This window comes from Sinocyclocheilus rhinocerous, unplaced genomic scaffold (genome assembly GCF_001515625.1).
Source record: "Sinocyclocheilus rhinocerous isolate Xijiao unplaced genomic scaffold, SAMN03320098_v1.1 scaffold798, whole genome shotgun sequence".
NCBI lineage: Eukaryota > Metazoa > Chordata > Actinopteri > Cypriniformes > Cyprinidae > Sinocyclocheilus > Sinocyclocheilus rhinocerous.
In genome coordinates this window covers 791,444-817,498 of record NW_015635037.1, presented here as the reverse complement: position 1 = coordinate 817,498, position 26,055 = coordinate 791,444, and the positions used below count along the sequence as shown (strand labels likewise).

General features: G+C 37.6%; 2 protein-coding genes across 2 annotated transcripts in view; one reads left to right on the top strand and one right to left on the bottom strand.

The window, feature by feature from the left end:
* Positions 1–3,210: 3,210 nt before the first annotated feature.
* LOC107746288 (gap junction alpha-8 protein-like) lies at positions 3,211–5,220 on the bottom strand. Its single transcript, XM_016560431.1, has 2 exons — positions 5,114–5,220; positions 3,211–4,724 (listed from the first exon to the last, which is right to left on the bottom strand). The coding sequence occupies exon 2, from the start codon at positions 4,707–4,709 to the stop codon at positions 3,531–3,533; it is 1,179 nt and encodes a 392-aa protein (XP_016415917.1). The 5' UTR covers positions 4,710–4,724; positions 5,114–5,220; the 3' UTR covers positions 3,211–3,530.
* Positions 5,221–16,242: 11,022 nt separating this feature from the next.
* Positions 16,243–26,055, top strand: part of LOC107746286 (gap junction alpha-5 protein-like) — a 16,795-nt gene continuing 6,982 nt past the window's right edge. The window contains exon 1 of the mRNA XM_016560430.1: positions 16,243–17,085. The gene's annotated coding sequence lies outside the window, so the exon portion shown is untranslated. The remainder of the gene's footprint in view (positions 17,086–26,055) is intronic.

The following is a 26,055-nucleotide window of genomic DNA, read 5'->3' as shown; positions in this document are numbered from 1 at the left end:
TGAGACTATACTTCAAAGTGTACTAAAAACGCTACAATTATTTAATTAGTAAACTATCAGTATTCATATAAGTTCACTTTTAGTGTAGTTGCAGTACAAGCTAAAATTTTTGATGTAAACTAGTTGTGTACTCAAAGTTTACTACTGTTATACTTAAAAGTATACTTTTATATATTAGAAAGTGGGCCAATTTAGTCCCAAGGAGTATTGAAATAGTACACTTACAAGTATACTACTAGTACACTGATATTTGTATACTTACAACATAAAGTATACTTAAAAATATACTTGAACTTTACTTAAGTATACTTACTAAAATAAACTTGAAGTATACTACTTTTTGGTAAGGGAACGGTTTCACTGATTAAGAAATAGTTTTGTTTGCTTGGGTGGTAATATTAGGCCTATTATATTAATAGGGAAGGGGGACCCAAAAATTTGTTTTGCCTATGTGACGAAAAGAGGTAAATCCCGCCCTGGCTGCTTGGTAAAAGCCTTGCAGTAGCTATTAATGCAATGTGTGAGCAAGGTCTGCATGTCATGTTGCACTGTGGTTGGCTATACTCACAGCGGCCTCACACAGGAAATGCACTTCAAAATTTCACACCCTTTCAGAATTTTAATCAGAAAAGCTTTATAATAAACAAAACAAGACTCGAAAAAAAATCCATAATGCTAAAACAAAAAAGTAACATCCAAATGGTTTTACTACTGAGTGTCACAAAATAAATATTTGTTATAGTTGCAGTGAGCATCTTATCTTTATTAATGAATCAATTAGCATCAGTATAGTTTTCACCTGTCCATAATGGCATCTTTACCCACTCAAATTGTTCTCAAACTGCTTTGTATAAGTTTAGTAAGGGAAATGTTTTAGTAGAAATAAAATAATTCACCAAATGACCACAAGAGAGCAGCGAAGTGTTCTGAGTCTCAGCTTAACCTTGCAAAATGGACTTTAGCAATACCATGGTACAATTCATGTAGTTTGGTAGTAGCATGCAGTTTGGATGTTTTAAATAATTTGTTCCTTTTTTTTAGCAAAAACATTTAATCTACAATAAAATTAAAATAATATATAATTATAATAAGTACATATATAAAAAACAAATTAATGTTTAATATATAATAATCATATATAATTTATATTAATAGATTTCATAAGCATAATGCATATTCTACAAATTAAGAAATGTGTGTTTGTTTGTTTGTTTTGTTGTGTTAGATGTGTGTGTTTGTGTGTGGGAAATCTGTATATGTAAACTTGCTTGTGTTGGAAAGAATGATTTTTCACACTGTGATATTAATAAATACTGTCAGACAGTCTTGTTGACCACACGCCTTTTATTGGCTATATCCACAGGTTTCAACTGACAGTCATTTCTGTATAGGACTACAAGTTATTAAAAAAAAACAAGTGTTTTATTCTTTCTTCTTGTTTAAGAAATCATAAATGATGTGGGAAAAAATGGCAGAAGGCCTTAAACAAAGTTACTTCTCAGTACAATTTGCCGTTGAAACTCACAGTTAAGAACCAATAATCAGATTTACACTCATCACCCCAAAATCTGATGTGTGCTTTTATGATTCGTCTGTGACCACAGCAAAATGTAGAATGAGTCCTCTGCTGCAAACTCTGTAGTAATGTGTGTCACATTGGCTGTTTTCTTTTGCATTTCACAGATCATGAAAAGCAAGCTTCTCTATGCTTATCTTATCAGTAACAGCCGTCAGTGTTTTATTGTTGTTTCTACTAGCCAGTTCTGAGAAAAGACACAGTGAAGAACTGTTTATCAGAGACACAAACAGAGAAGGCAAACCCTTTAAAAATCTGCTTTGAGGCTTTTTTAACAGACAATGCCGTACATTAGTACTGTAACTAAAGGGGCGAAATAATGACTATTCCTCTGTTTATGTTTACGGGTTTCTTTTTTTTAACTTCTGCAATTTTATTTATTTGACCTACTTGATGATATGTGTGCTATTTAAGTATGGGTCTAATATTGCATCACCTCATGCAGTCTGCCCAAGCATCATGTGTGTTTTTGTCATTAAATAATATAATCCACATACAACATATATTACAGAAAATTGGCCTTTCAATTCTAGTTTCATTCAATTCTTTAGGTTCTGGAAAAGTTTACTTCATGGCAGCAACATGAAATAAAACAATTTTACATTCAGTCTAAACTAATATGAAACCATTGGCAGGGTAGAGAGGAAAATAATTTTTTTTTGACATACCAGTTATCATAAACACTCATTTCACATGAAATTACATTTCAGTAAATGATGTGTTATGACTTTGGTAGAACTGTGAGAATGTTACAAACAATGGGACAATTTAATTGGTCAGAAGTAATAATAAAAATAAATAATAAAATCAGATAAACAATCGAAAACTGAAACTTATACATGACTGATTTTAATTTTTTTTCCATATTTCATACTAAATTTTAAGGCGTGGTTTAAAATATAAGACATGTCTCTGCTGAAAATGAAAAGTCAGTAAAGGAGTGATACCCTTTAAAATATTTTGAATTAGCCTTCTTTTTTTAAATGAAATATCATGGAGGACCAAAGTATGAAAATGTTGTTTCCAAAAACATCAAGGATGTCGGACTGTCTGCGGTGACATGTCATGTAATGTTGTTTTATTGTCTCTTGTTGAACAATACTTTGTGCTGATTGGGCGTGATCTTTATCATCATAATGGCTGTATGCACAGAGAGACTAGAAAGAATGTGGCCTACAATTTTTGCTATGGCTAATGTAATAATTACAGTTATCGCTAGATACACTCTAACCTACAATTGATCAAATCCAGAGACTCTTAATGTAAGTCCAGAAACAAGGTGTTAAGTTAAACGTATATCAGCGGTGGTCATTTATTTTAATAGATACTTTATATTTTGCTACTATGCCATGATGAACGACTGTGCAACTATCAGCATTTGTTTCACCTCACACATAGACACATCCATTACGGTACTATTCACATACAAATCAATAAGCTTGATTGAGTATTTATCATCATGTATGGTTGAACTTATTGAGGTGAAAAGGATGATGGCCTGACAGTTTTCTTATCAGAATAATAACAAAATAATATCACATACAACATTCAGCTAATGGCTAATCCAAAAATGTAAACATCAGAATCCCACCTTCGAGTAAAATTCTGGATAGAAAATGTTATTAAAAAAAAAAAAAAACAGCACATATTTTGCTAAATCCCAACTCCTCCCTACGCAGATCTAGCTGCTGCAGATCTCTAACTTTGGTTTGTTAACTGTTTGATAAAAACAGTACAAAAAAATACTGCTGTATAAAAAAAACGAATCAAGCTCTCAAGTTTCCGCATGAAAATTGCACAGCATTATTTTTTTAAATCGTGTTCTTCCTCGAAATAAAAGAGCTGGTATAATAAGTATCGCCGCAGTTGCCGAAAGGCTCTCGTTTTTACTTTTCTATGTTTTTTCCAAAACTACAATTGGTACTGCTGCACTTCTAATCCAGCTCTATATTATTTATACCGTCAAGTCATCTGACCTTGCCCGACTGCTGGCTTTGCTCAGGCTGCTGAGTGGTCGCGTGTCTTCTATCGTCTCGCTGGCTTCCACATCTGCTTCGATGGCCAACTCGTCCTCGTCTTCATCCCTGCATACAACTCCTGCCGCCGTGCTCGGTCCTATCACGGTCGTCTGGGCGTAGGAGGGCAGCGTTTCGTCATACACCTTAGACGCGTCTTTCTTAGGTGCTGTCGCCTTGTCCGTTTTCTCCTCAAATGGCTCGTACGGAGCTGGAAGCCGGCCAGCCTCCATTCCCCCTACCTCAGTCAGAGGGAAGAAGTGCGATGTGGCTTTGTCCTCCTCCAGCAACTTGTAGCCTTTGGCTTTCTGGATCGAGGAGGACGCTATGGAAGGCAAGGCCTTCTCGGCCGCCCCTGGTCCCTCAACTTGCGGCTGCACCAGTTTACGGAACACAAAGTGGATCTTTTTCAAGCCCAAATGGCTGATTTCCACAAAGTTGAGGAAAAGCGAGACGCAGGCCATGGCTAACATGAAGATGATGAACACGGTTTTCTCGGTAGGCCTTGAGACAAAGCAGTCGACCGTGTTTGGGCACGGCCAACGGCTGCACTTGTAGAGCGGCAGGATTCGGAAGCCGTACAAGTAGTACTGGCCCACCACAAAGCCTACCTCAAAGAGAGTCTTGAAGATAATGTGGCAGATATAGGTCCTCAAGAGAGTGCCCTCTAGACGGAACTTCTTGCTGCCCTTTGTGCTCGTCTCCTTGGCCGTACGGACGCTTCCCTGATCGGGCGCGATCGGCAGCCTCTCCTCATTCATCTCTTGCTGCCTGTTGAGCTCAGCCTCCTCCCGTTCCTTGCGCTTCCCCTCCATGTGTACATGGTGGACTGCGTGGCCCACATACACCAAAGAAGGCGTGGAAACGAAGATGATCTGGAGCACCCACAGGCGAATGTGCGAGATGGGGAAGGCCTCGTCGTAGCAAACGTTCTCGCAACCCGGCTGCTGCGTGTTGCACACGTAATCCGATTGCTCGTCGCCCCACACGAACTCTGCGGCCGTGCCCAGGATGAGGATTCGGAAGATGAAGAGGACCGTGAGCCACACCCTACCGATTACTGTCGAATGCTCATTTACTTCCTCGAGGATGTTGCCCAAAAAGCTCCAGTCACCCATGGTTGACTGTCAGCGCTGCGGAGCAAACAAAATAGATGTTTGAAAGCGGGCAGAGATGCTAAATGTTTTTTTTTTTTGTATTGAAAATTTGGGAGTATACTTGATGTAGATCGTCCCAATACTGTTGGAAATGCGTTGATAGAATTATTTAAAAATCACATTTGCAGCATTAGTTCTATCAGATCGAGAAGCATCTAGAGTTCGAAAGATAATCAAATCAAGACATGACATTATATATTTTTTCACCCTGTCTGAAAAACGTCACAAACTCTTACATTTCACATCCGACTCTTAAAAAAAAAACACACCCCAAATTCTCTACAACCGAATCAAATGCATAGCCAAAGGTGCTCTATATAGAACAAACAGCAATACAGATAAAGAGTATAAAATGGGCAACTTGCCACAGTAAGAGCTCCAGAGTATTTGTGTTCCCCTTCACTTGGCACACTGTGGTGTGAAGTGAACTTTTTGCTGTCTGGTTCCCACCTATGGCCTCCAATCCTTGTCGCCCGAGTGAGCAGAAGTGAATCAATCCAGTCTGATGGTTGGTTTTTAGTTTGCTGCAATATTTAAGCTGGGAGCCAGACAGCCTTTATTCAGAGGGCGACGCATGGTGACGCATAGTACAATAGGATTCACAAACACAAATGGGAATGTATGTGACACTGGCATTGGGAAAAGGGCAATTTTAAAAGTGTAAACTTGACATGGTGCATGATTCTGAACATACATTTTTAGATTCAGTACATTGTCACTTGAGTTTCAACTAGCAGCGTTATCAATTATCTATTAGAAACTCTGGCTACATTTCTCAGAAACATTGGTTCTTTGGCTCAAGGGAAGTGGTAATGTGGCCTTTACTCAAATTTGTTCATGTCGATTTTTATGGACATAAGGATAATGCTATGCTAAACCCATCAGAGAAAATGGTCACATCATAATGATAGATGTTCTTTTTTTTTTTTGAAGGCTTGAAACTCATGGTTTCTTTTTTTTAAATTAAATCCCAATCAAGCAAACATTTAAACATTCAAACATTTTTTATTTGATCATATATAATAATAATAACACTTTAATCTGGCAAGAGTCTTGTTTTTGTTTTTTTGTCACGGTGCAGGGTGCCTTCTCGGCTTCCCCTGCGGTTTGTGTTGTCCTGTCATGTTCGGTAGCTCGCTGGGCAATCAATCAGCGCTGATCTCGCAGCGGGGGTTCGCGGATCACGAGCTGACTCTCCCCACCTGTCGCTCATTCCCCCACTCCCTTATATGTCTCTGCCTGTCTGTCGTTCGTCGTGAGTAGATTGTTTTGTCCTTGCTCGTGTCTTTGTGTGACTTGTGTGTGTGCAAGCATAAGTGTCTGACCCTCTGTTCTCCTGTGCTCAAGGACTCGTAATACGGAGATCCGGCAGCTCGAGTGGTCCGCAGTGTCTGCCGGCCAGCTCTGGAATCTCCGCTCACTTGAGCAGCAGTTAACTATTGTTTATGTTATTTTGTGTTTTGTGGCGAGAATAAAGACCCTCCTTCCTCACTACTCTGCATCTGAGTCCTCTCTCTATCCCAGACCCTGACATTTTTTTGTTCATGTGACAAAAATGCATCAGAACATGGCTATAAAAGCACCATGTTATCATGAAGCCAATGTATACTGAAACCAGTTTTATTTTTCTCATACATTATGATACTAGTCATCAAAAGTAACATTACTAGACATGTAAATATATAACATTTAACATTTAAATTTACATTTAAATACAATCAAATTTTACACATGCATTTATAGCAACATAAAGCCAAAAGAGTCAAGTCTAATTAGTCAAAACCGCAACCAATAATCCCTCTCTGGACAATGCTTTAGCCTGTGTGGACCACTTTTCATCCAACTGGAATGTGCTTTAGAAATAACATCATGGAGAAAGTGTTGCCATTGGTTGATAATGAAGAATGATGTTCAGCGGGTGGTTATGTGAGTGTTTGGTGGGTGGAGACAGTGCATTTGCATATATTCTTTATATGAAACACTAGCAACGCCTCTGCAATATATCACAAGTCAGTGTTAAAACATTTTATAGCTACTATAGACTAAGACTAACATGATAAACCCAATGACCCTATTGCATTTAATATAGACAGAATGAAATACAAGAGCAGGAGGATCACCTAAAATACCTCTCTACTATCATTTTAACAGAATAAATGATCACAGTTTATTTTAAGGTCCAATTCTCACTATTATCAAACAATTAACTACGACTTTTCCCTCAAAAAATTCCTAATTTGCTGTTTATTAATAGTTAGTAAGGTAGTTGTTTAGTTTAGGCATTGGGTAGGAATAGGTATGTAGAATATAGTCATGCAGAATATGTCCTTTATAAGTACTAATAAACAGCCAGGGCTGCATTTCCCAAAAGCATTGTAAGTTTAAGTACATCGTAGACCCATTGAAACCAATGGAGCTACGATCAATTTCAATTGAAGAATTGGTCTCTACTAAAGTGTTATCAAAAAATAATAACTGGATCAACGGTGAAGGCTGAGAATTTTGAATGCATCATGATAATTCAGGACACCAGTGTTAAAAGTCCCAAAAACAAAGAATAGTTTGTGTGTATATAACAGGGGTGTCCAAACTTGTTTCCAAACTTGTGTTCAGCTTTGTTTTTGCTGGTTTTAGAGGGGTTTTGGCCACTAATCAGACTGGAAGACTAGCTGGCCAACCACTTGAAGACCAGTCATGTAGACCAGATTAAACCAGCTAAGACTTACGGTTGTCATAAGCAGGGGTGTCCAGTCCTGCTCCATGAGGGCCACTGTTCTACAGAGTTTAGCCCCCTACCCTAATTATTCACATCTGAATCAGCTAATCAAGGTCATCAGCCTAACTAAAAACTTCCAGACTAATGTGTTGGAGCTGGTTGAAGCTGCAGGATATTGACCCATCTGGAGCAGGATTGGACACCCCTGCTTAAGACCATCCTAAGTATAACCTAGTTTATGCTGGTCCATATGGTTGGCCAAGCTAGTCTCACAGTCTGATTAGTGGCCAAAACCCCTCTAAAACCAACAAAAACAAGGCTGAGAGAAAAGAAGAGACCAGCAGGCCATCTTAAGCTGTTTGTTTTAGGCATCTACTGAGCTTTTTGGCAACCAATATAGCCTGACAATAAATAAACCACATATTCTATCCTAACCTAGTTCTCTTGCATGGACTTTTAGTCCTACAAAAGTATCTCAACATCATCTGCATTATGCATCTGAGTATGCTGGAGCAAACAGTCCTCATGTTAGCTTGACCCTGAAGCCTTCATTTAAAGGTGCTACTTGTTGATATTGCCGGCGCTGGCAGCCTAAGCCAGCAGCAGAGTGGTGAATGGTTGTTGGGATTTCAAACAAAGGCATGATGTCATGATGAAGTCCGCTGTGTCCATTAAACGTGCGCACTGAGGCATGATCCCAGATTGTGCGAATGAAGCAGGCCCCAGGCTATGGCTAAGCATAGGACCATCCCTCAAACAAAGTTATCTTACGCCGATCTGCCTACATGCTGTTGCGCCACGTTTCCTGCTCCTGAGGGACGATTTAGCTGACAGCCATAAAACTACATAGGATACAGTGAAAGGCTAGCATTAGCATACAGGTAGCATTAGCCATTAGCAGGGAAAAGGGATAGGGGGACACATCCCCAGTGCTCTCACTCTGTACACAAAAAATGGAGTTGTCGGATAACTAAGGCAAGTTTAGTGAGACATTGTAGCTTTACTTTGTATGACTGGGACTTAATCTCACTTGGGATGTGTAAACTACTAAATAACAGTAGCTTTTGCAAGGATAGTATTGTATTGTATTTATATCAAAGAACACTTGCTGAAACTCTGGTCTAAACTGGATTATACTTGATAGTGTTGATCTAGCTGGTGGACTTCCGTAGCCAAATGGTTTGCATGATATTTCCATTGGTTTATGATGGGAGTTTGTGCTAGTTAAGTTAGTTTAGAATCCTGCAGGGAAAACTAGTACACCATTCTAGAGACTATCATCCAAAATTGAACAATGACTGGTCTTTCCAGAAGGCATGTTAAGTATTTTTACTGGTTGTACATACTGGATCACTTAAAGGGATAGTTTACCCAAAAATGAAAATTCTGTCATTAATTACTCTGTCAGACCTTTGTTTATCTTCGGAACACAAATTAAGATATTTTTGATGAATTCTGAGAGCGCTCTGACCCTCCATAGACAGCAAGGGTATTACCATGATCAAGGCTCAGAAACTTAGCAAGGACATCATTAAAATAATCCATGTGACATCAGCGGTTCAACCATAGTTTTACGAGCTATGATTTGGGAGAGTATCACATACGTAAACAACGTATGCAACGTATGTAGGCGGATACGTTGTTTACGTTCAGATCAACGCGTAATCACTGTAAAAACAGAGTATCTGTGTACGGTGCTGCTGACACAGAACAGCATACGTTGTTTACGTATGTGATACTCTCCAAAATGGCGCTAGGGTGACGTGGAGGAGACGAATTGTTGAATAAAGTCGTTATTTTTGTTTTCTTTGCGCACAAAAAGTATTCTCGTAGCTTCGTAAAATTACAGTTGAACCACCGTAGCACGATTTCCTTGCTACGTTTCTGAGCCTTAATCGTGTTAGGATCCTTGCTGTCTATGGGAGGGTCAGAGAGCTCTCAGAATTCATCAAAAATATCTTAATTTGGACCAGGAGGCTTGTTTTAGGCATCTACTGATGTTTTTGGCAACCAATATAGCCTGACAATAAATCAACTATATATTCTATCCTAACCTAGTACTCTTACATGGATTCCTTACAACAGAGTCCTACACGAGTATCTCAACAACATCTGCATTAGAGTATGCTAAAGGTTGGAGCAAACAGTCCTCATGTTAGCTTGACCCTGAAGCCTTCATTTAAAGGTGCTACTTGTTGATATTGCCGGCGCTGGCAGCCTAAGCCAGCAGCAGAGTGGTGAATGGTTGTTGGGATTTCAAACAAAGGCATGATGTCATGATGAAGTCCGCTGTGTCCATTAAACGTGCGCACTGAGGCATGATCCCAGATTGTGCGAATGAAGCAGGCCCCAGGCTATGGCTAAGCATAGGACCATCCCTCAAACAAAGTTATCTTACGCCGATCTGCCTACATGCTGTTGCGCCACGTTTCCTGCTCCTGAGGGACGATTTAGCTGACAGCCATAAAACTACATAGGATACAGTGAAAGGCTAGCATTAGCATACAGGTAGCATTAGCCATTAGCAGGGAAAAGGGATAGGGGGACACATCCCCAGTGCTCTCACTCTGTACACAAAAAATGGAGTTGTCGGATAACTAAGGCAAGTTTAGTGAGACATTGTAGCTTTACTTTGTATGACTGGGACTTAATCTCACTTGGGATGTGTAAACTACTAAATAACAGTAGCTTTTGCAAGGATAGTATTGTATTGTATTTATATCAAAGAACACTTGCTGAAACTCTGGTCTAAACTGGATTATACTTGATAGTGTTGATCTAGCTGGTGGACTTCCGTAGCCAAATGGTTTGCATGATATTTCCATTGGTTTATGATGGGAGTTTGTGCTAGTTAAGTTAGTTTAGAATCCTGCAGGGAAAACTAGTACACCATTCTAGAGACTATCATCCAAAATTGAACAATGACTGGTCTTTCCAGAAGGCATGTTAAGTATTTTTACTGGTTGTACATACTGGATCACTTAAAGGGATAGTTTACCCAAAAATGAAAATTCTGTCATTAATTACTCTGTCAGACCTTTGTTTATCTTCGGAACACAAATTAAGATATTTTTGATGAATTCTGAGAGCGCTCTGACCCTCCATAGACAGCAAGGGTATTACCATGATCAAGGCTCAGAAACTTAGCAAGGACATCATTAAAATAATCCATGTGACATCAGCGGTTCAACCATAGTTTTACGAGCTATGATTTGGGAGAGTATCACATACGTAAACAACGTATGCAACGTATGTAGGCGGATACGTTGTTTACGTTCAGATCAACGCGTAATCACTGTAAAAACAGAGTATCTGTGTACGGTGCTGCTGACACAGAACAGCATACGTTGTTTACGTATGTGATACTCTCCAAAATGGCGCTAGGGTGACGTGGAGGAGACGAATTGTTGAATAAAGTCGTTATTTTTGTTTTCTTTGCGCACAAAAAGTATTCTCGTAGCTTCGTAAAATTACAGTTGAACCACCGTAGCACGATTTCCTTGCTACGTTTCTGAGCCTTAATCGTGTTAGGATCCTTGCTGTCTATGGGAGGGTCAGAGAGCTCTCAGAATTCATCAAAAATATCTTAATTTGTGTTTCGAAGATGAGCGAAGTTCTTACGGGTTTGGAACAACATGAGGGTGAGTAATTAATGGCAGAATTTTCATTTTTGGGTGAACTATCCCTTTAATGTGTTTGTGAGCAATACTAACAGAATGTACCACATTCTCTCTTAAATCTGTAAAATTTTGAGTTACTTTCTAAATATTGCTCCAGACTCACACTGAACTCCTGCATGGTTTGACAGTGGTGCCCATCCTCTTGTTCTTCTGTGGTAATCCCCATTAATCTCTATTCTAGCGCCAGCCATTTGATGGATCCAATGTGTGTCTCTCTTCTCTCTGTTCTTTGTGCATACCAGAGATACCAGCTACAATAAGGAGGATTTACCTGATTCAGTTCACTTCCATTCCACGTGGGAGACTAAAGAGTGAATGAAGCCTCACTGCAGACTTGCAGTGCGGAGATACTGTGAATGAGATTATTAAACTATCCTTAACATATCTCTGTACGCCACTTTCTAGTGTAGCACAACCACATGGAATACAATGGAGAACACTCTTGGCTAACATCTTAACTACTGGGTTTGGTTGAGCCTTTGTTGTGGATAACAAACTTCCAGTTTTCACTAGAGCTCTAATCTTACACCTTCGATGGGACACTGTCCAGTCTTTCTTGGTTTCTGGATTTAGCCTTTCTAACAAAGGGCTAAACATCCATTAGTGTGGCTAAATGATTACCTCCAAGAGCCGGAATGACCCGGAAAAAAAAAAAAAAAAGTCCACATACATAGCATTGGGGTTTAAAAAAGTTAATTTCGCGGAAGCATGGTGACAAACAACTATCTAACCACACCCTGACCAAGACCCAGCTTTCCATGGCCTTTCATGCATCACCTACAATACTGAATTGGCAGGAGAAAGGGTGGAGAAAAGGGTGATCAATTGTTCTGTCCAAACTCAAAGGAAATGGATATGAGACTTCCTGTGCATGTACATGTTGGTTAAGGTACAGCAAGAGGAAAGAAAGGCCCATGGCAATACAATAGAAAGACGGAAGGCAGAGTGGTCACACGTCACAAACAGAGGCTAAAAGACTGGAGTCTAGTGGCCCTGATAAAGTTAAGGAGGTTAAAAAGGGGCAAGGCAATCATCTTGACAATCAGTCATGTTCATCAGCTCAAACCAAAGTTCACCGAGTTCAGAGAACCTTGTTCCTTGAAGTTGGCATGAAATGGAAATTCACTCTATTTTCTTAAATTGAGTGGTTCCCCTTAGTTAAAATCACATTCTGGGGTGGAAGAGGGACAGGGGTTTACAAATCAAATCTAGGGCAAAAATTACCTTTATCCAATAATCACTCAGTAGATAGAACAGAGTACCTGCCCTACTCTTCTTTTACATTTGTATCTCACAATACAGAAGAAAATATCTGTCGCTACTTACGTTGCATCACGATTTTACCTAACACAACATAAAATTATATTGCAGGTCTTCTAATTCTGTTATTGCTAATTCAGTTAGCAGTTATATTACTTACAATTTAATTTAATTTAACTTTATTCTTGAATCTCAACAGGTTTTACTTTTTTATTTCAGATGTGCTCAAAAATGAGTTAAGGGCCTGGTAGATATGTCTTAATCTCAGAATGTTCTAGACCAGGGGTGCCCAAACTCGGTCCTGGAGGGCCGGTGTCCTGCAGAGTTTAGCTCCAACTTGCCTCAACACACCTGCCTTCAAGTTTCTAGTATGCCTAAGAGCTTGATTAGCTGGTTCAGGTGTGTTTAATTGGGGTTGGAGCTAAACTCTTCAGGACACCGGCCCTCCAGGACCGAGTTTGGGCACCCCTGTTCTAGACTATACAAGAAAATTCCAATTGAAAACAACCTAAGGTCAATAAAACTGTCTAGAATGTTATTAATGCAATTCTTTAGCTACTGTAAATGTACAGTTTGTGCTCCAGTCATTAGCAATTAAATCCAGTTAATTTGGAGTACAAAGAACAATGCAGCAGAGTATTACCAGTAAATTTTTTTCTGACATTGCATGCAACATTCATTGCCGTGTATGAACGTGTGGCTGTCTGGCTCTTTCTCTCAGCCAGGATTCTGTCAGGGTCGAGTCAGATCGCTCTTTAGCACCAGGTTGTAGAAGGGTCCACTCTCTCTCAGGTGATAACCCTGATGCAAAGGGTGTCTCTATCACTTGCTAGCATTATGCAGCTTCACGGCATCCAGTATAAATAGATAGAGGTGATTTCAGCATCATGATTAGTTTCACACTCCCACATAGCAGATGTGCAAAAATAACACTCAAACAATTAAAATATAATTTAAAAAATTATAATAATTCTACCATAAATATGTGTCCATTGTCCATTAACAACTGAAAAAATAGTTTCTTTTACATAAAAAAACAGTATATTGCTGAAAATTATCACAAAATTTGTGTGAACTTGAGGGAAACTATTCATTCATCTATTAAAAAAGCTCAGTTCTTAGAAAGACTCTAGCATCATTTGTTCACGGAAGGCGTTATATTTTTGTTTCTAATGCAAAGACATTCCTTTTTAAATATGGCTATAGTGTCTAAATACTTTTTGTGGTCACTGTGAATAAGTATTATATAACTGACTGGCGGTTTGTTCAAGTTTATCTGCTCACTTCAACAGCAACCAAGTTCTATCTCAGCAAAAAATAAATAATAAATACTACAAAAAATAAATCTACATTTTTTTAACCTTTGCCCCTATAATCTTAAAGCTGAGTCTGAATGTCAGATCTGAAAGGGTCTAAGGTATCAGCACAACCATTGTGATGAATAAGAATTTCGATAAAGGTATTTGCTGAGTGTGGAAAGCTGCCATCTTTTCTCCATTGTTTCCAAAAGGTGAATGCGAAAATAAACTTTGACACCAGAACACAAGAGCAGACGGAGACAGACACCAAGAGGCTGTTCTGCTTTTTTTTGTCCATTTCAGAAAAAGCCAGCGATATCACTTTGAATACTGCCAATGTTTTGTTTGCCGTTTGCAGAAGCCTTTTACGTAATAATCCGCTCGGCTGTTAGGACAACAATAAAGGTCAATATGAGGGACAGAAGCATGAAAGCAAAAAATAAAGGAAACATTTGTCTTTTCATGCACGATCATCAGGTGGATTAACACTGTCTAGGTGTCTAAAATGTGAGGGGTCAGGGCAGGTCACTATGCTTACAACGGTCCTCGCAATGACTTCTGGGTATAAATAAAGGATGGTTGAAATTCAACTGATATGACTATCACTTTTAAGTGGCATTGAATACATAAGGTGTGAGAAGAGCTGAGAAGAACTTCTTTTGACCTTTAGCTGTTTGAGCAATATATATAGCGATCATTTACACCCCTCACTGACCTTGTTTCAGGCTTATATGTGGTGTCGTGTGGTTGGGGCACACTGTGGCAGAGCTAAATGAGGAGAAAGGTTGTCCGTATGACCAGGGCCGATGAGAGAGTGCTGTTAGTCACAGCGGTGTTGATGACAACTTCAAGTGCCACAGTCACACGTTTCCTTTAGTGGTTCCAGCAGCTCTGGAGACCCGTTAAAGGAACAGAAGCAACATTGATTTGTATTATTAGTTATGTTTGTTATACTGATAATTCCAGGTTTTTTAATTGATCGGAGATCTTGAGACTGGTGTCAGAAACAGTAACAAAGAAAGCAAACTCCAGACTGATATAACTGAACAGTGGCCCAAAGCTAGTCCGGTCACATGGTGGGTCTCTTCAATGTCCCATTACCAATACGCATCATGTGCCTGCATCACTCATATAAAAGTGAAGGATTATAAAAGAGATATTTGTTGTCAAGTTGGTAGTGTGGCATCTTACTTTTTAAAAGGTTGTGTGAGAAACATTGTAATTGGATGAGTAAATCTTTGTTCTTTTAGAGACCCGAAGGCACTTTTAATAGCTTGGCAGACATTGAAGTATCATGTTGATATTGTAACAAATTTCTTACTCTTGATTATACTTATGATACACTGATTATAAACAAAATTTCAGCTTGATAATATGAGTCAAATGATCCCCCATGCAAAATGTTCGTTTATTTCCAATAGTGTTCAAAAGCTTGGGGTCAGTTTTGTTCAGGGATGCATTAAACTGATCAAAATTGACAGTAAAATACATTTATGTTACATTTATGAGTATTTATTTTTAAAATAAGTTCTGTTCTTTTAAATTTTCTATTCATTAAAGAACACTGAGACAAATCTATCATGGTTTTCACTAAAATATTAAGCAGCTCAACCGTTTTCAACATTGTTAATAATAATAAGAAGAAATGTATTAGATTGCTTATGATTAGAAGCATATTAGAATGATTTCTGAAGGATCATGTGACACTGAAGACTGGAGTGATGATGCTGAAAATTCAGCTTTGCATCACAGGAATAATTACACAGTAAATTAACATACTTTCCAGAAGGCCAACAATTCATTAAAAATGTTTTTTTTTATTGGTCTTATGGAGTATTCTAATTTGTTGAGATAGTGAGTTGGTGGGTTTTTGTTAAATGTGAGCCAAAATCATCACAATTAAAAGAACCAAAGACTTAAACTACTTCAGTCTGTGTGCATTGAATTTATTTAATACACGAGTTTCACAATTTGAGTTGAATTACTGAAATAAATGAACTTTTCCACGACATTCTAATTTATTGAGATGCACCTGTATATTCCTTTTAATAAATAAATTCAGCCTTGCTGGGAATAAGAGAAAAAAAACCCATAAAAAATCTTACCAATCCCATGATGCTATAAGATACTACTGTGTAATGGATGAATATCATCCTTCTATAGGAGTGCATGATGCTAGTTTATGATAAAACAGGCTTAAAGCATTAATAATACCTTGGGTTTTGATTGAGTTAGAGGCACATATTTAAAAAAACGGTTAAAGTTAACTTTTCAGTTGAGTCGTATGAACCTTCTAGAGCTCAAAATAATAATCAGGAGACCACAAGCCTGAGTCGAATCCCCATTGTTTCTCAATACAATCTCACTTTCCTTCCTGATGAGGAGATATTCCTCCAACTAAAATAGAGTGGCAGTCCAGCATTGTGAGAGGAGAGGAGAAGGAGGAGTAGAAGGAGGTGGCGAAGGAAAGGGAGGGAAAGGAGGTGGTACTGCTCTGGTGGTATTTCTTAACATGTCCTTTGAGTATGCGGGCACTTTCAGATCGTCCATGACGGTGGTCGGCCTGCTAGCAGCTGTTTCTGATTATCAGCAAGTCTGTAATCTGTCATCCATTGACACTGAGAGGACAAGGACTCATCTAAAGAAGACTGAATTGATTGGTTTATTTTACACTAGACGTATCTGAAGATTCATTCTGGGGTGAAACACCAGAGGTGAGCATCTATAAAGACATTCATCTTTCCGTTCTCAAACCCAGAGACTGCGGACGGCTAGAAACTACCACAGCGAGTCATCCATCAATTCCAGCTTTATCTTTGAAGGAGACGGCTTACATTTTGTCAACCGGCGTAATAAAGAGTCCATTTTCACCATCAGTCTGTGGAATATACTGATGACAAGTGAACAAGAAGCAATCTGTCTGCAAACAGCCTTGTGTCCACAACTCGACCCTGTCAGGAAGATACAACAGGAAGAAAAAGAGCTGCAGTTCAATCACCTTATTCCCACTGAGGTGTCAACATACCTTCTTCAGCTCTTCAGCATCCCTGCCAAGAAGACAGCATCAACAGTCTGACTCCATTCTAGATCGTTCCATCTGAAACACTCACAAAAATCACAGAACATATGAACAGAACCATATATCAACGTGAAGCTTCGGCTGAAGTTTGAAGGCCTCTGAGGCCCGCCAAGTAGTTCTGGCAACTAATCACACATCCTAAAAGCAGAAGAGACAGGAAGTGTTCTCAGGTAAAGAGGCAGAGCCATCAAGAATCTGTCAAGATTCATCACTAAACTGCCAACTGTTTACCCATCAGTTGATAGAGAGACAAACACACCTGTCGGATCTTTAACAGACACCTGTTGGTCCACAACTACTAAAGGTATGTAAACGATTATATACAAACATTGGCCCCACTTTATATTAAGTGGCCTTAACTACTATGTACTTACATCAAAAATGAAGTACAATGTACTTATTGTGTTCATATTGTATTGCAAAACAGTTTTGCTGCTATTGAGGTGGGATACGGGTAAGGTTAGGGACAGGTTTGGTGGTATGGGTAGGTTTAAGGGTGGGTTAAGGTGTAAGGGATGGGTCAACAGTGTAATTATAAATGTAATTACAGAAATTAATTACAGATGTAATTACATGCAGATATTTTTCAAATATAAATACAATGTAAAAACATGTATGTACACAATAAGTGCATTGTACCAAATTATTAATTTAAATGTAAGTACATAGTTGTTAAGGCCACTTAATATAAAGTGGGTCCCAAACATTTTGTTTAAAAATATGATTAAATAAATGGAAATGCCTTCAATATGCCTGAAATTGAATATATGTCACCCTGGACCACAAAACCAGTCAGAAGTAGCACAGGTGTATTTATAGCAATAGCCAACAATACAATGTATGGGACAACATTATTTAATTAGGATATTATGTAAAGATCATGTTCCATGAAGATATTTTGTAAATGACCTACCGTAAATATATCAAAACTTAATTTTTGATTAGTAATAATATGCATTTCTAAGAACTTCATTTGGACAACTTTAAAGGCGATTGCACCCTCAGATTCCAGATTTTCAAATAGTTGTATCTCGGCCAAATATTGACCTATCCTAACAAACCATACATCAATGGAAAGCTTATTTATAGCTTATTTATTCAGCTTTAAGATGATGTATAAATCTCAGTTTCAAAAAATTGACACTTATGACTGGCTTTGTGGTCCATGTTCACAAATATATTTCAAAGTATACTTGTCCTCTGTAGTATAACTGGTAATATATAAGAAACTTTGAACATGGAGCAACTTTTTATTATAATAAAAGTATATTACATATATTAGTAATAAATATATTCATTATATATACATATTATATATATAACCATAATTTGTTGCCACAGAAACTAATAAAACAAACAAATAAATAAATAAATAAATAAATATTTCTTTAAATGTCACATGTTGGAATCATAACTCAAATATCGATGTTCCTAATATGTATGACTTCCTGACATTAATCAGAGTCTAAGGAGCTGAGGAATATTTTTGGCACACAGTAAACTTCTGAATATGAAATTCAATAGGTGTTTCACTGATCTAATTTAATCTAACCTTGCCGACTTTGGCTGCGAATCAATATTAGGTCTCTCTATTCAATTAACATGCTGGGAACTAATAGGAAAAGCCTGATGAATAAACTGTTATGATGGTTCCCAGGAGAGCGTCTTTGAATACATCGACACACAATGGGAGCCTTGAACGGACTAGTGAAGGAGTATCCTATGACAAAACTCAATCTCTAAAGCTTAGCCTTGTTGCTCCTTTTGCTGTTTTTAGTTTTCAGATGTCATCAAGTTATTTCAGTCACGCTGTCAGCTGCATTAAATTGCTGATCATACTCTTATGCGTACACACCCATTCTTCGGGAAAAGCACCCGCAGCTCATCTTCTGATTCTTGACTGTAAACCAGACATGTCCATCTGTTCAGGGGTATACGAGCAGACAGCCAATGTTATTAATACATTTTTTGGAGAAGCCATTCAGTGCAAGACTCATCCATCAGTGCTGATTTATCTTCAGGATTTTAAATCTAACTCTTAAAAAGTCAATTTTACTGTATTTTAGCAGTGTTGGGAAGGTTACTTTGGAAATGTAATAGGTTACAGATTACAAGTTACCCTATTTAAAATGTAATAGTAGTGTAACTTTTTCAATTACTTTATTAAAGTAATGTAACTGATTACTTTTGATTACTTTTCTAAATTTCTAATGAATGTTTATTTGCAACTGTTAATCATTTACACCATGCAGGGTTAACCTTACAGCAGAGCTCAACACTGTCAGACTTTCAAAATCCTTCATCACTTGAATTAAGATGATCAAATTTGAACACATCCACCACAAAATCAGACTTTAGTACCGCCTTTTACTTTGAGATTGATCTGAAGTTCAATGCAGATTTAAAATCATAAGAAATAGTTTACTTTTTTGAAACCAAATATTTGCATAACTACAGGAAACACTGCATCTACCAATGGTTTGGTAAAAAAATAGTTAATTAAAAAATAATAATAAATAAAAGCATATTACATCAACTCAAATACGGTTATCTAATAAGCGTGTGTCTTATTCTGTAGTAAATGAAACTGCATGTCTGCGCCATTAATTTCCACGAGGGGCAATCTCACACTCATACACCCACAACAAATTCTGAAACATGAACAACTCTATTTTTTTGTATGGACCTCACATAGGTCCTTAGCTCCTTATGGGGACATGCAAAATAATTAAAAGTTCTCTCCTGAACTATCTCTATCTATCTCTCACATGACTTTAATACTCAAGATTTAACAAAACTATACTTTCCAAATTGCCTATACATGTCAAAATTAGTACATCACCACAATATCTTTATAGAAAAATCCTACAACTGAACATGAGTCATGTTTTACCCTTACAAAAATTAACCATGCTTTTATTATAGTAAAAGTACCGTAACCATGTTTTTTTTTTTTTTGGCAAATGGATTACCATTTGTATTTATTTTTACTACAAATTCCATGGTTAAACTATGGTTAGTGTAGCAAAAACCATGGTTAATTTGTGGTTACCATGGTTTAACAATAGTAACCATTGTCTTTGGATTTATAGTAAAATCATCGTTAATTTTCGTAAGGGTTGTGTTGTTGTCTGCCCTAGCACCCCCTTCCGTTTTTATGACTGGATTCTACGAACCAGGCTGTTTTCCGCATCGCGGAAATTATAGGGCCGTACGTCTCAGAGTAGTGGGAAAGAAATCAATTAAATCTGTATGTGGATGTGTGTAAATATTCAAATGTAATCCCCTTTGTAATCTTTAACATTTTCAAATTTAACTAATTTAATTACACATTTTTTCTTAGTAACTTTATTTTGTAATTTATTTTGTAATTAAATTACGTAACACAGTTACATGTAACTAGTTACTCCCCAACACTGTATTTTAGTAATATAGATTCTCTTTTTGGATTGCTACTGACTCTGAATTCTATATCTATGTAGCTAGCAGGCTTTCTTTATTGTGCCGTCTGCCACAGTGCTGACTCAAAACAGAAAGGACAACAGGCCGGAAGAGCATGGTTCTCTTCTTGATGGCTGTTTGTGCGGCTGTTTAGCAGCCCCTATCTATCTCCAGATGCCCCCCCCCCAAAAAAACTCCCACATTGTTCTCCTTTCCTCGGGTAAACAAGTGGAGAAGGGAGTAGGTCTCACCACCTTCCTCCTGAAAGTTTCACTGACTCAGAAATAGCGCTGAGAAATGTTCACATACAGTTAGACTGCTGATGTACTGTTTGCTGACCCATGACACACTTTTTGTTGCAACTAAAAATCCCTGCAACAAAAAACAGGTAAATGTTTAAGCTTAGAATGATATGAACAAATCATCAGTTATTTTACCGAATTACATTAGAATTAAGGCTCAACCAACTCATTAAAATAACTTGGCCAAGTACATTCAGATCACATTATAGCACCTTTCCCATGCTAAAAAACAAGACACTGAGCAGTCACATTAAATGTATGAGCAATATCACACTCGCAGCAGTGCGATATGGCTATATATGGACACGGTTGTGATTCGGCCATAGAAAATCAAAGTGTGCCGATATACAGCCATATCTCACGGCTACAAGTGTGATATTGCGTTTATACAACAGTTCGACGATACTTGTGTGTAAATACATACGAAACAACAACGGAGTGTCTTTAAAACTCCTCTTTTGTGCAGAACTTCCTTCTGCCACCGATTCAAATCTCAATTTGACAGTTTAACAGCTGAGCCCAAGCCTCCGTTATTAAATCGAAAACATCACTTTAGAACTAGTAACAAAAGAACGTTGAGTTGCTTCATTGAAAGCTTATTGTATAACTGTATTAAAAGCTCACTGTATTATGTAGAGAGTATTATGAGAGAGAGATGGCCTGAGCGAGTCTGATTAACTTACCTGCATCTGATACAGCATTCATTCTTCAGCTCAATCTCATATTCACAATAAAACATTAATTTGAATGGCCGAGGTAAGTCTGCTCTCGGCGGGTTCATGAGTGCTGAACAGCAACTTGAACGTTGAAGCAATTTTGCTTTCAATGAAGAAAATTTTCAAACAGACATTTTATTAACAAACCGCATATTTTAAGTCTACACAAGTACATTCTTGTATTAAAAAAACTCTTTAAAACTACATTCTGTGACATAAAAAAGTATTATTTATAAAAATGATTTGGGCATCCGCCATGACATTCACTGTGAGAAATACAGCAAGCGGAGTGATACAAATGGTGGGAGTTCTGTTATCACTAGAATATCACACTTCTCTCAGCCAATCACATTCGAGGGCCAGAAAGAACTGTATTAAATATAATATAATATAATATAATATAATATAATATGAAAAGCTGTGCAATATTGCTCATTTATCAGCATGACTGAGAATCGGCTTTAGGCACAAGGCTGCAGGCTCTGGCCATGAGTGTTGAATGGCCACTGACCCTTTGGATGCTAGTCTATACACGTATACACAACTACATTCTCACCTACAAACTCATAAACCTACATTCTGTGCCACAACAACGGTAGTATAGAGAGACGGAATTCACAGCACAGTCTTTTAAGTGTGCCAATAACCTCTTTGGCCTCAGTGTCTTGAACCCAGCCAGTTTCCTTTCAAGTGCCTTGTAAGAGGGAAATTATATTGTTTAGGATTGTTTCCTTAAAGGGGAGGGGAGCGAGACACACTTATATAGAGACTCCGCCACATTCAGTCTGTCTTTAAAGATGTGGTTCCCACATCTGATGCCAAACTACCCTTCCCAGTAATTGTTGGCATCATATGTATATATAGAGAGACTGAATTCGCAGAATAACAATAGCAAGTTGCAAATAATATTATAGGAATAAAACTCTATGTAAAAAATAATGAATAGTCATTTGGTCATTGCTGTATCAAATTAGTCATGAAGCAATGAGCCTATTCTTCTGTATGTGACCTTTAGAGGAGGAAGTTGATAAAGGCTAAAAACCTCCCTCCTTGCTGAAACGCATTCTTACAATAATGCTGGTGGGGCATCAAGGTCCAGACTGATAAACTTCTGGCAGATTGGATCTGAATAAAGTCTGTTTACACAGTGCATTTTTTGCAGTTAAATTTACATCCAAATATTTTTTCAATACTTCCCACAGACAAACTGTTCTTTAAACACACAGTCTTGCCCAAGTTCTCACATTAAAGCGATGAGAGTATTCTGGGCTCCCTCTTCCCATAAACCCCCTTGAGGACTGAGACTCTGACGCTAAACTTTGCATTAATCCAGAGGGAGAGAGAGCGAGACCAATAAAGAACATCATTACACTGTGTAATTTGTACATATGTACCAACAAAATTAAATAGTCAAAAATCATACACATGTTTATCCAGCATCACCCTGTCCTAAAGGACAATTGAGCATTTCCCATGACATTTAAATTTGACAAGCTTTAGGACTTCTGAAACATACAGACTTAGGACATCATGAAAGTGAATGTAATGTAATGAATGCAAGACTATTGGAGTCTTAAAGGAATAATTCACCCAAAAATGAAAATTTTGTCACAATTTACTCACCCTCATGTCGTTCCAAACCTGTATAAGTTGAACACAAAAGAAGATATTTTGAAGAATTTTGAAGAACCAAACATTTGTTGGATACCCATTGACTTCCATAGCATGGAAAGAAATGCTATGGAAGTCAATGGGGACAATGAACTCTTTGATTACCAGCATTCTTCAAAATATCTTCTTTTGTGTTCAACATAAGAAAGAAATTCATACAGGTTTGGAACGACATGAGGGTGAGTATATGATGACAAAATTTTCATTTTTGGGTGAACTATCCCTTTAATTGTGCTATTTTTAGTGTGTGCTGAAGTCTTTAAAAAAACTTAAATATAATGCAGCACCATGTGCACTGCATTGTTTTAAACACATGTAATGGATTTTAATATGCCAAAATACTTTAACTTCATTGATGGGCGATGTTACTTTGTTAAAATATCCACAGTTGCTTTCAAACGATAACAGGAAACGCTCAGCCATCAAATACCCAGAAAAGACAAATGCCACTAAATATCTACTACTTTGCTTATTTTTAGCTGTAGGTTCCTCAAATTCTTCCGTCTCCTTTTCCCAGACTCCCAGTACTTGAGTGTGTGGGAAAAGTTTGTATTGAATAACAGAAATCTACACACACAAACACAGCCCAAATATACAGTCACTGCATGTTTGACATCTCTGTCCTTGTTTTAGAAGAGCATGAGAAGGCACTAGGCCAGTGGTTCTCAAACCTGTCCTGGAGTAGGCTACTCCCCTACACATTTTGTATGTCTCCCTCATCTATCACACCTGATTCAACTCATCAGCTCATTAGTGGAGACTGCAAGACCTGAAGTGGGTGTGTCAGATAGAGGGAGACATACAAAATGTTCAGTGCTGGGGTACTTCATGGAGAGGTTTGAAAAACACTGCACTAGGTAGTGCAGTATATGACTATACTATCTAGGGCAGAGTTCAAAATAGAATACAACTAGCATTATTTTCCCCATATCTTAATGTGGCAGAAACAATAAGAGTAGTATAATATTCTGAATGCAGCCTAGGAGTCACAAAGTAACACTGTCCAATGAAGGTTGGAATTGCGTCAAAGTCCGACCACAGTGCACAAGGCACTTAAATAGGCCTTAAATATAGTTACATTTTCAGTACGTTCCTAAATTTTACTACACTATATATATATTTTTTTTTAAATTGGGGGTGGGGGGTTGGGGGGTATTGCAAGGGGAAAATGTCTAGATATTTATGCTGTAGATATTGCTATATTAACTATACTATATGTACACTGAAAAAAGCTTTCATTGGCAGCCTAGAATATCATGCATTTTCAAAACAAACTTTTTTTCATTGTACAGTAAAAAAAAAAAAACTCTTTGTTCTCTTTCTTTCTCTGATTCTTTTCAACTAACTTTTTTATTTATACCAAACAAGGTCATAATCATGTCTAGAAAATTGGGGGGACCATTGTTTTGAGGAAAATATAAAGACCAGACCACTGTGGTAATGGAACTAAATAAATAAAGGGTTTAAATGGATTTAGTGGAATAAATTAAAAGAAGAGAAAAAAAAAACAGTCAAAGAACAGGAATAAGATTTTTTTGTAAAATAATCGATATGAACTGCAAATAATATTTTTATTTTAAAATATGCACCCATTCAATTTTAGTTGTATTCCTAATATGGTGAAAACGTAAAACAGAAAAAATGCTATTGTCACAATAATTATGAATTACATGAATCACGTAAATGACAGACCTACTCTCAATTCAAAACGGCGGAATTTTGAAAAAAAAAAAAAAAAAGTCGAATAGTTTGCATCACTGGATATTACAGTCGAGCCAGATCCGTTGAGAAACAATATTAACAATGTTTCTCAACGGCTCTGAGTCGAGCCAACTGTTGCTATAGTAACGAATACAACTTTCGTCACACAAGCTCTAATTTCAGTGTTGTTTACTTTCAGTTTTCATTCTTACATTCAGCATTGACAGCAAGTTAAAGGAGGCAAGCTTTCGACTGAACTGCAGCCTACATGCATTTTAAACGCTTATCTTGCCCGTCTGTAGCAACTCATAATGTAATAACTGCACATAATGTAATAAGTATTACATTATTATTGTAATAAAATGTTCATAATGTAATAAATTTCTCAAAATGTAATAAAATCTTGAGCTCATAATGTAATAACAATCACTACATTATGAGAAATGTATTACATTATAAACTGACCAAAAATACTGTAATATTGTACTTATAATAAAGTATAAGCAGCCCAGTATACGGGACAGTCAAAATATTTGTGCTGTTATTTAGCCTATGTGTATAATATATATATATATATATATAGATTAAGCAAATCAAATATGTTCACGTCTGAGATTCATTCATCAACTTTAGTGAGCGGACATTCGTTCCTCTTAGCATCATGAAAAAAAAAACTTTAATTAAAATTCTGAATGCATTACAGATAGTCAAGTATGTGTGCAAGGAGTGCTCCCTCTATGATTTCAAATGCACTGAGCCTGTCACTTATCTCAGTTCATCGGTTCAATGGACGTGTCTGTGATTAGCTACACTGCTCAAGCTGCAAACATTGTAAATAGAAACATCTGATGCTCTCCAGAGCGCAAATGTAAATATGCACAGAAGAGTTTTCCAAATGTGTTATTATTAGAGTTTCAACTAAGGGTGCTCTTGGTTTTGTGTGTGTGTGTGTGTGTGTGTGTGTGTGTGTGTGTGAGTGATTAGCTCCCTAAACTGGGCGTGACATGATAAACTGATTTCTGTATGGATTTAATATGGAATGTTGCTTAAATACCGGAACAGTTGGCAATACTACTTTGCATGTTTTAAACACTTAGATTATGTTCTTACTTTGGCCATGCATTAAATGCACATCCTTGAAAGAGCGCAGTTTGCTGACATATTTACTTTAAATTCCGCGTGAACCGGAAGTTGCTGTCGACTGGATTTCAGTGTGGTGGCCTATTTCCAACTGAAACGCCCTGCGTCTCAATGTTCATACTATCCATCCTAAATAGTATGTGAGATTAGAATAAGTGTGTCCCAAAGCATAGTATGTTGAAAAGAGTATGCCAAAAGTTCCCTGATGGCATAGCCGCGGGAATGTATTTTGAGTAGGGGGGGCTGAGAAATAAAAAGGGGCAGGGCACGGGGGGGTGGGGGAGGTCACGTGACAAGAGTGAT

Bases quoted from the DNA above. Each gene is read 5' to 3' on its own strand.
- LOC107746288 (XM_016560431.1), bottom strand. From the start codon at position 4,709: ATGGGTGACTGGAGCTTTTTGGGCAACATCCTCGAGGAAGTAAATGAG.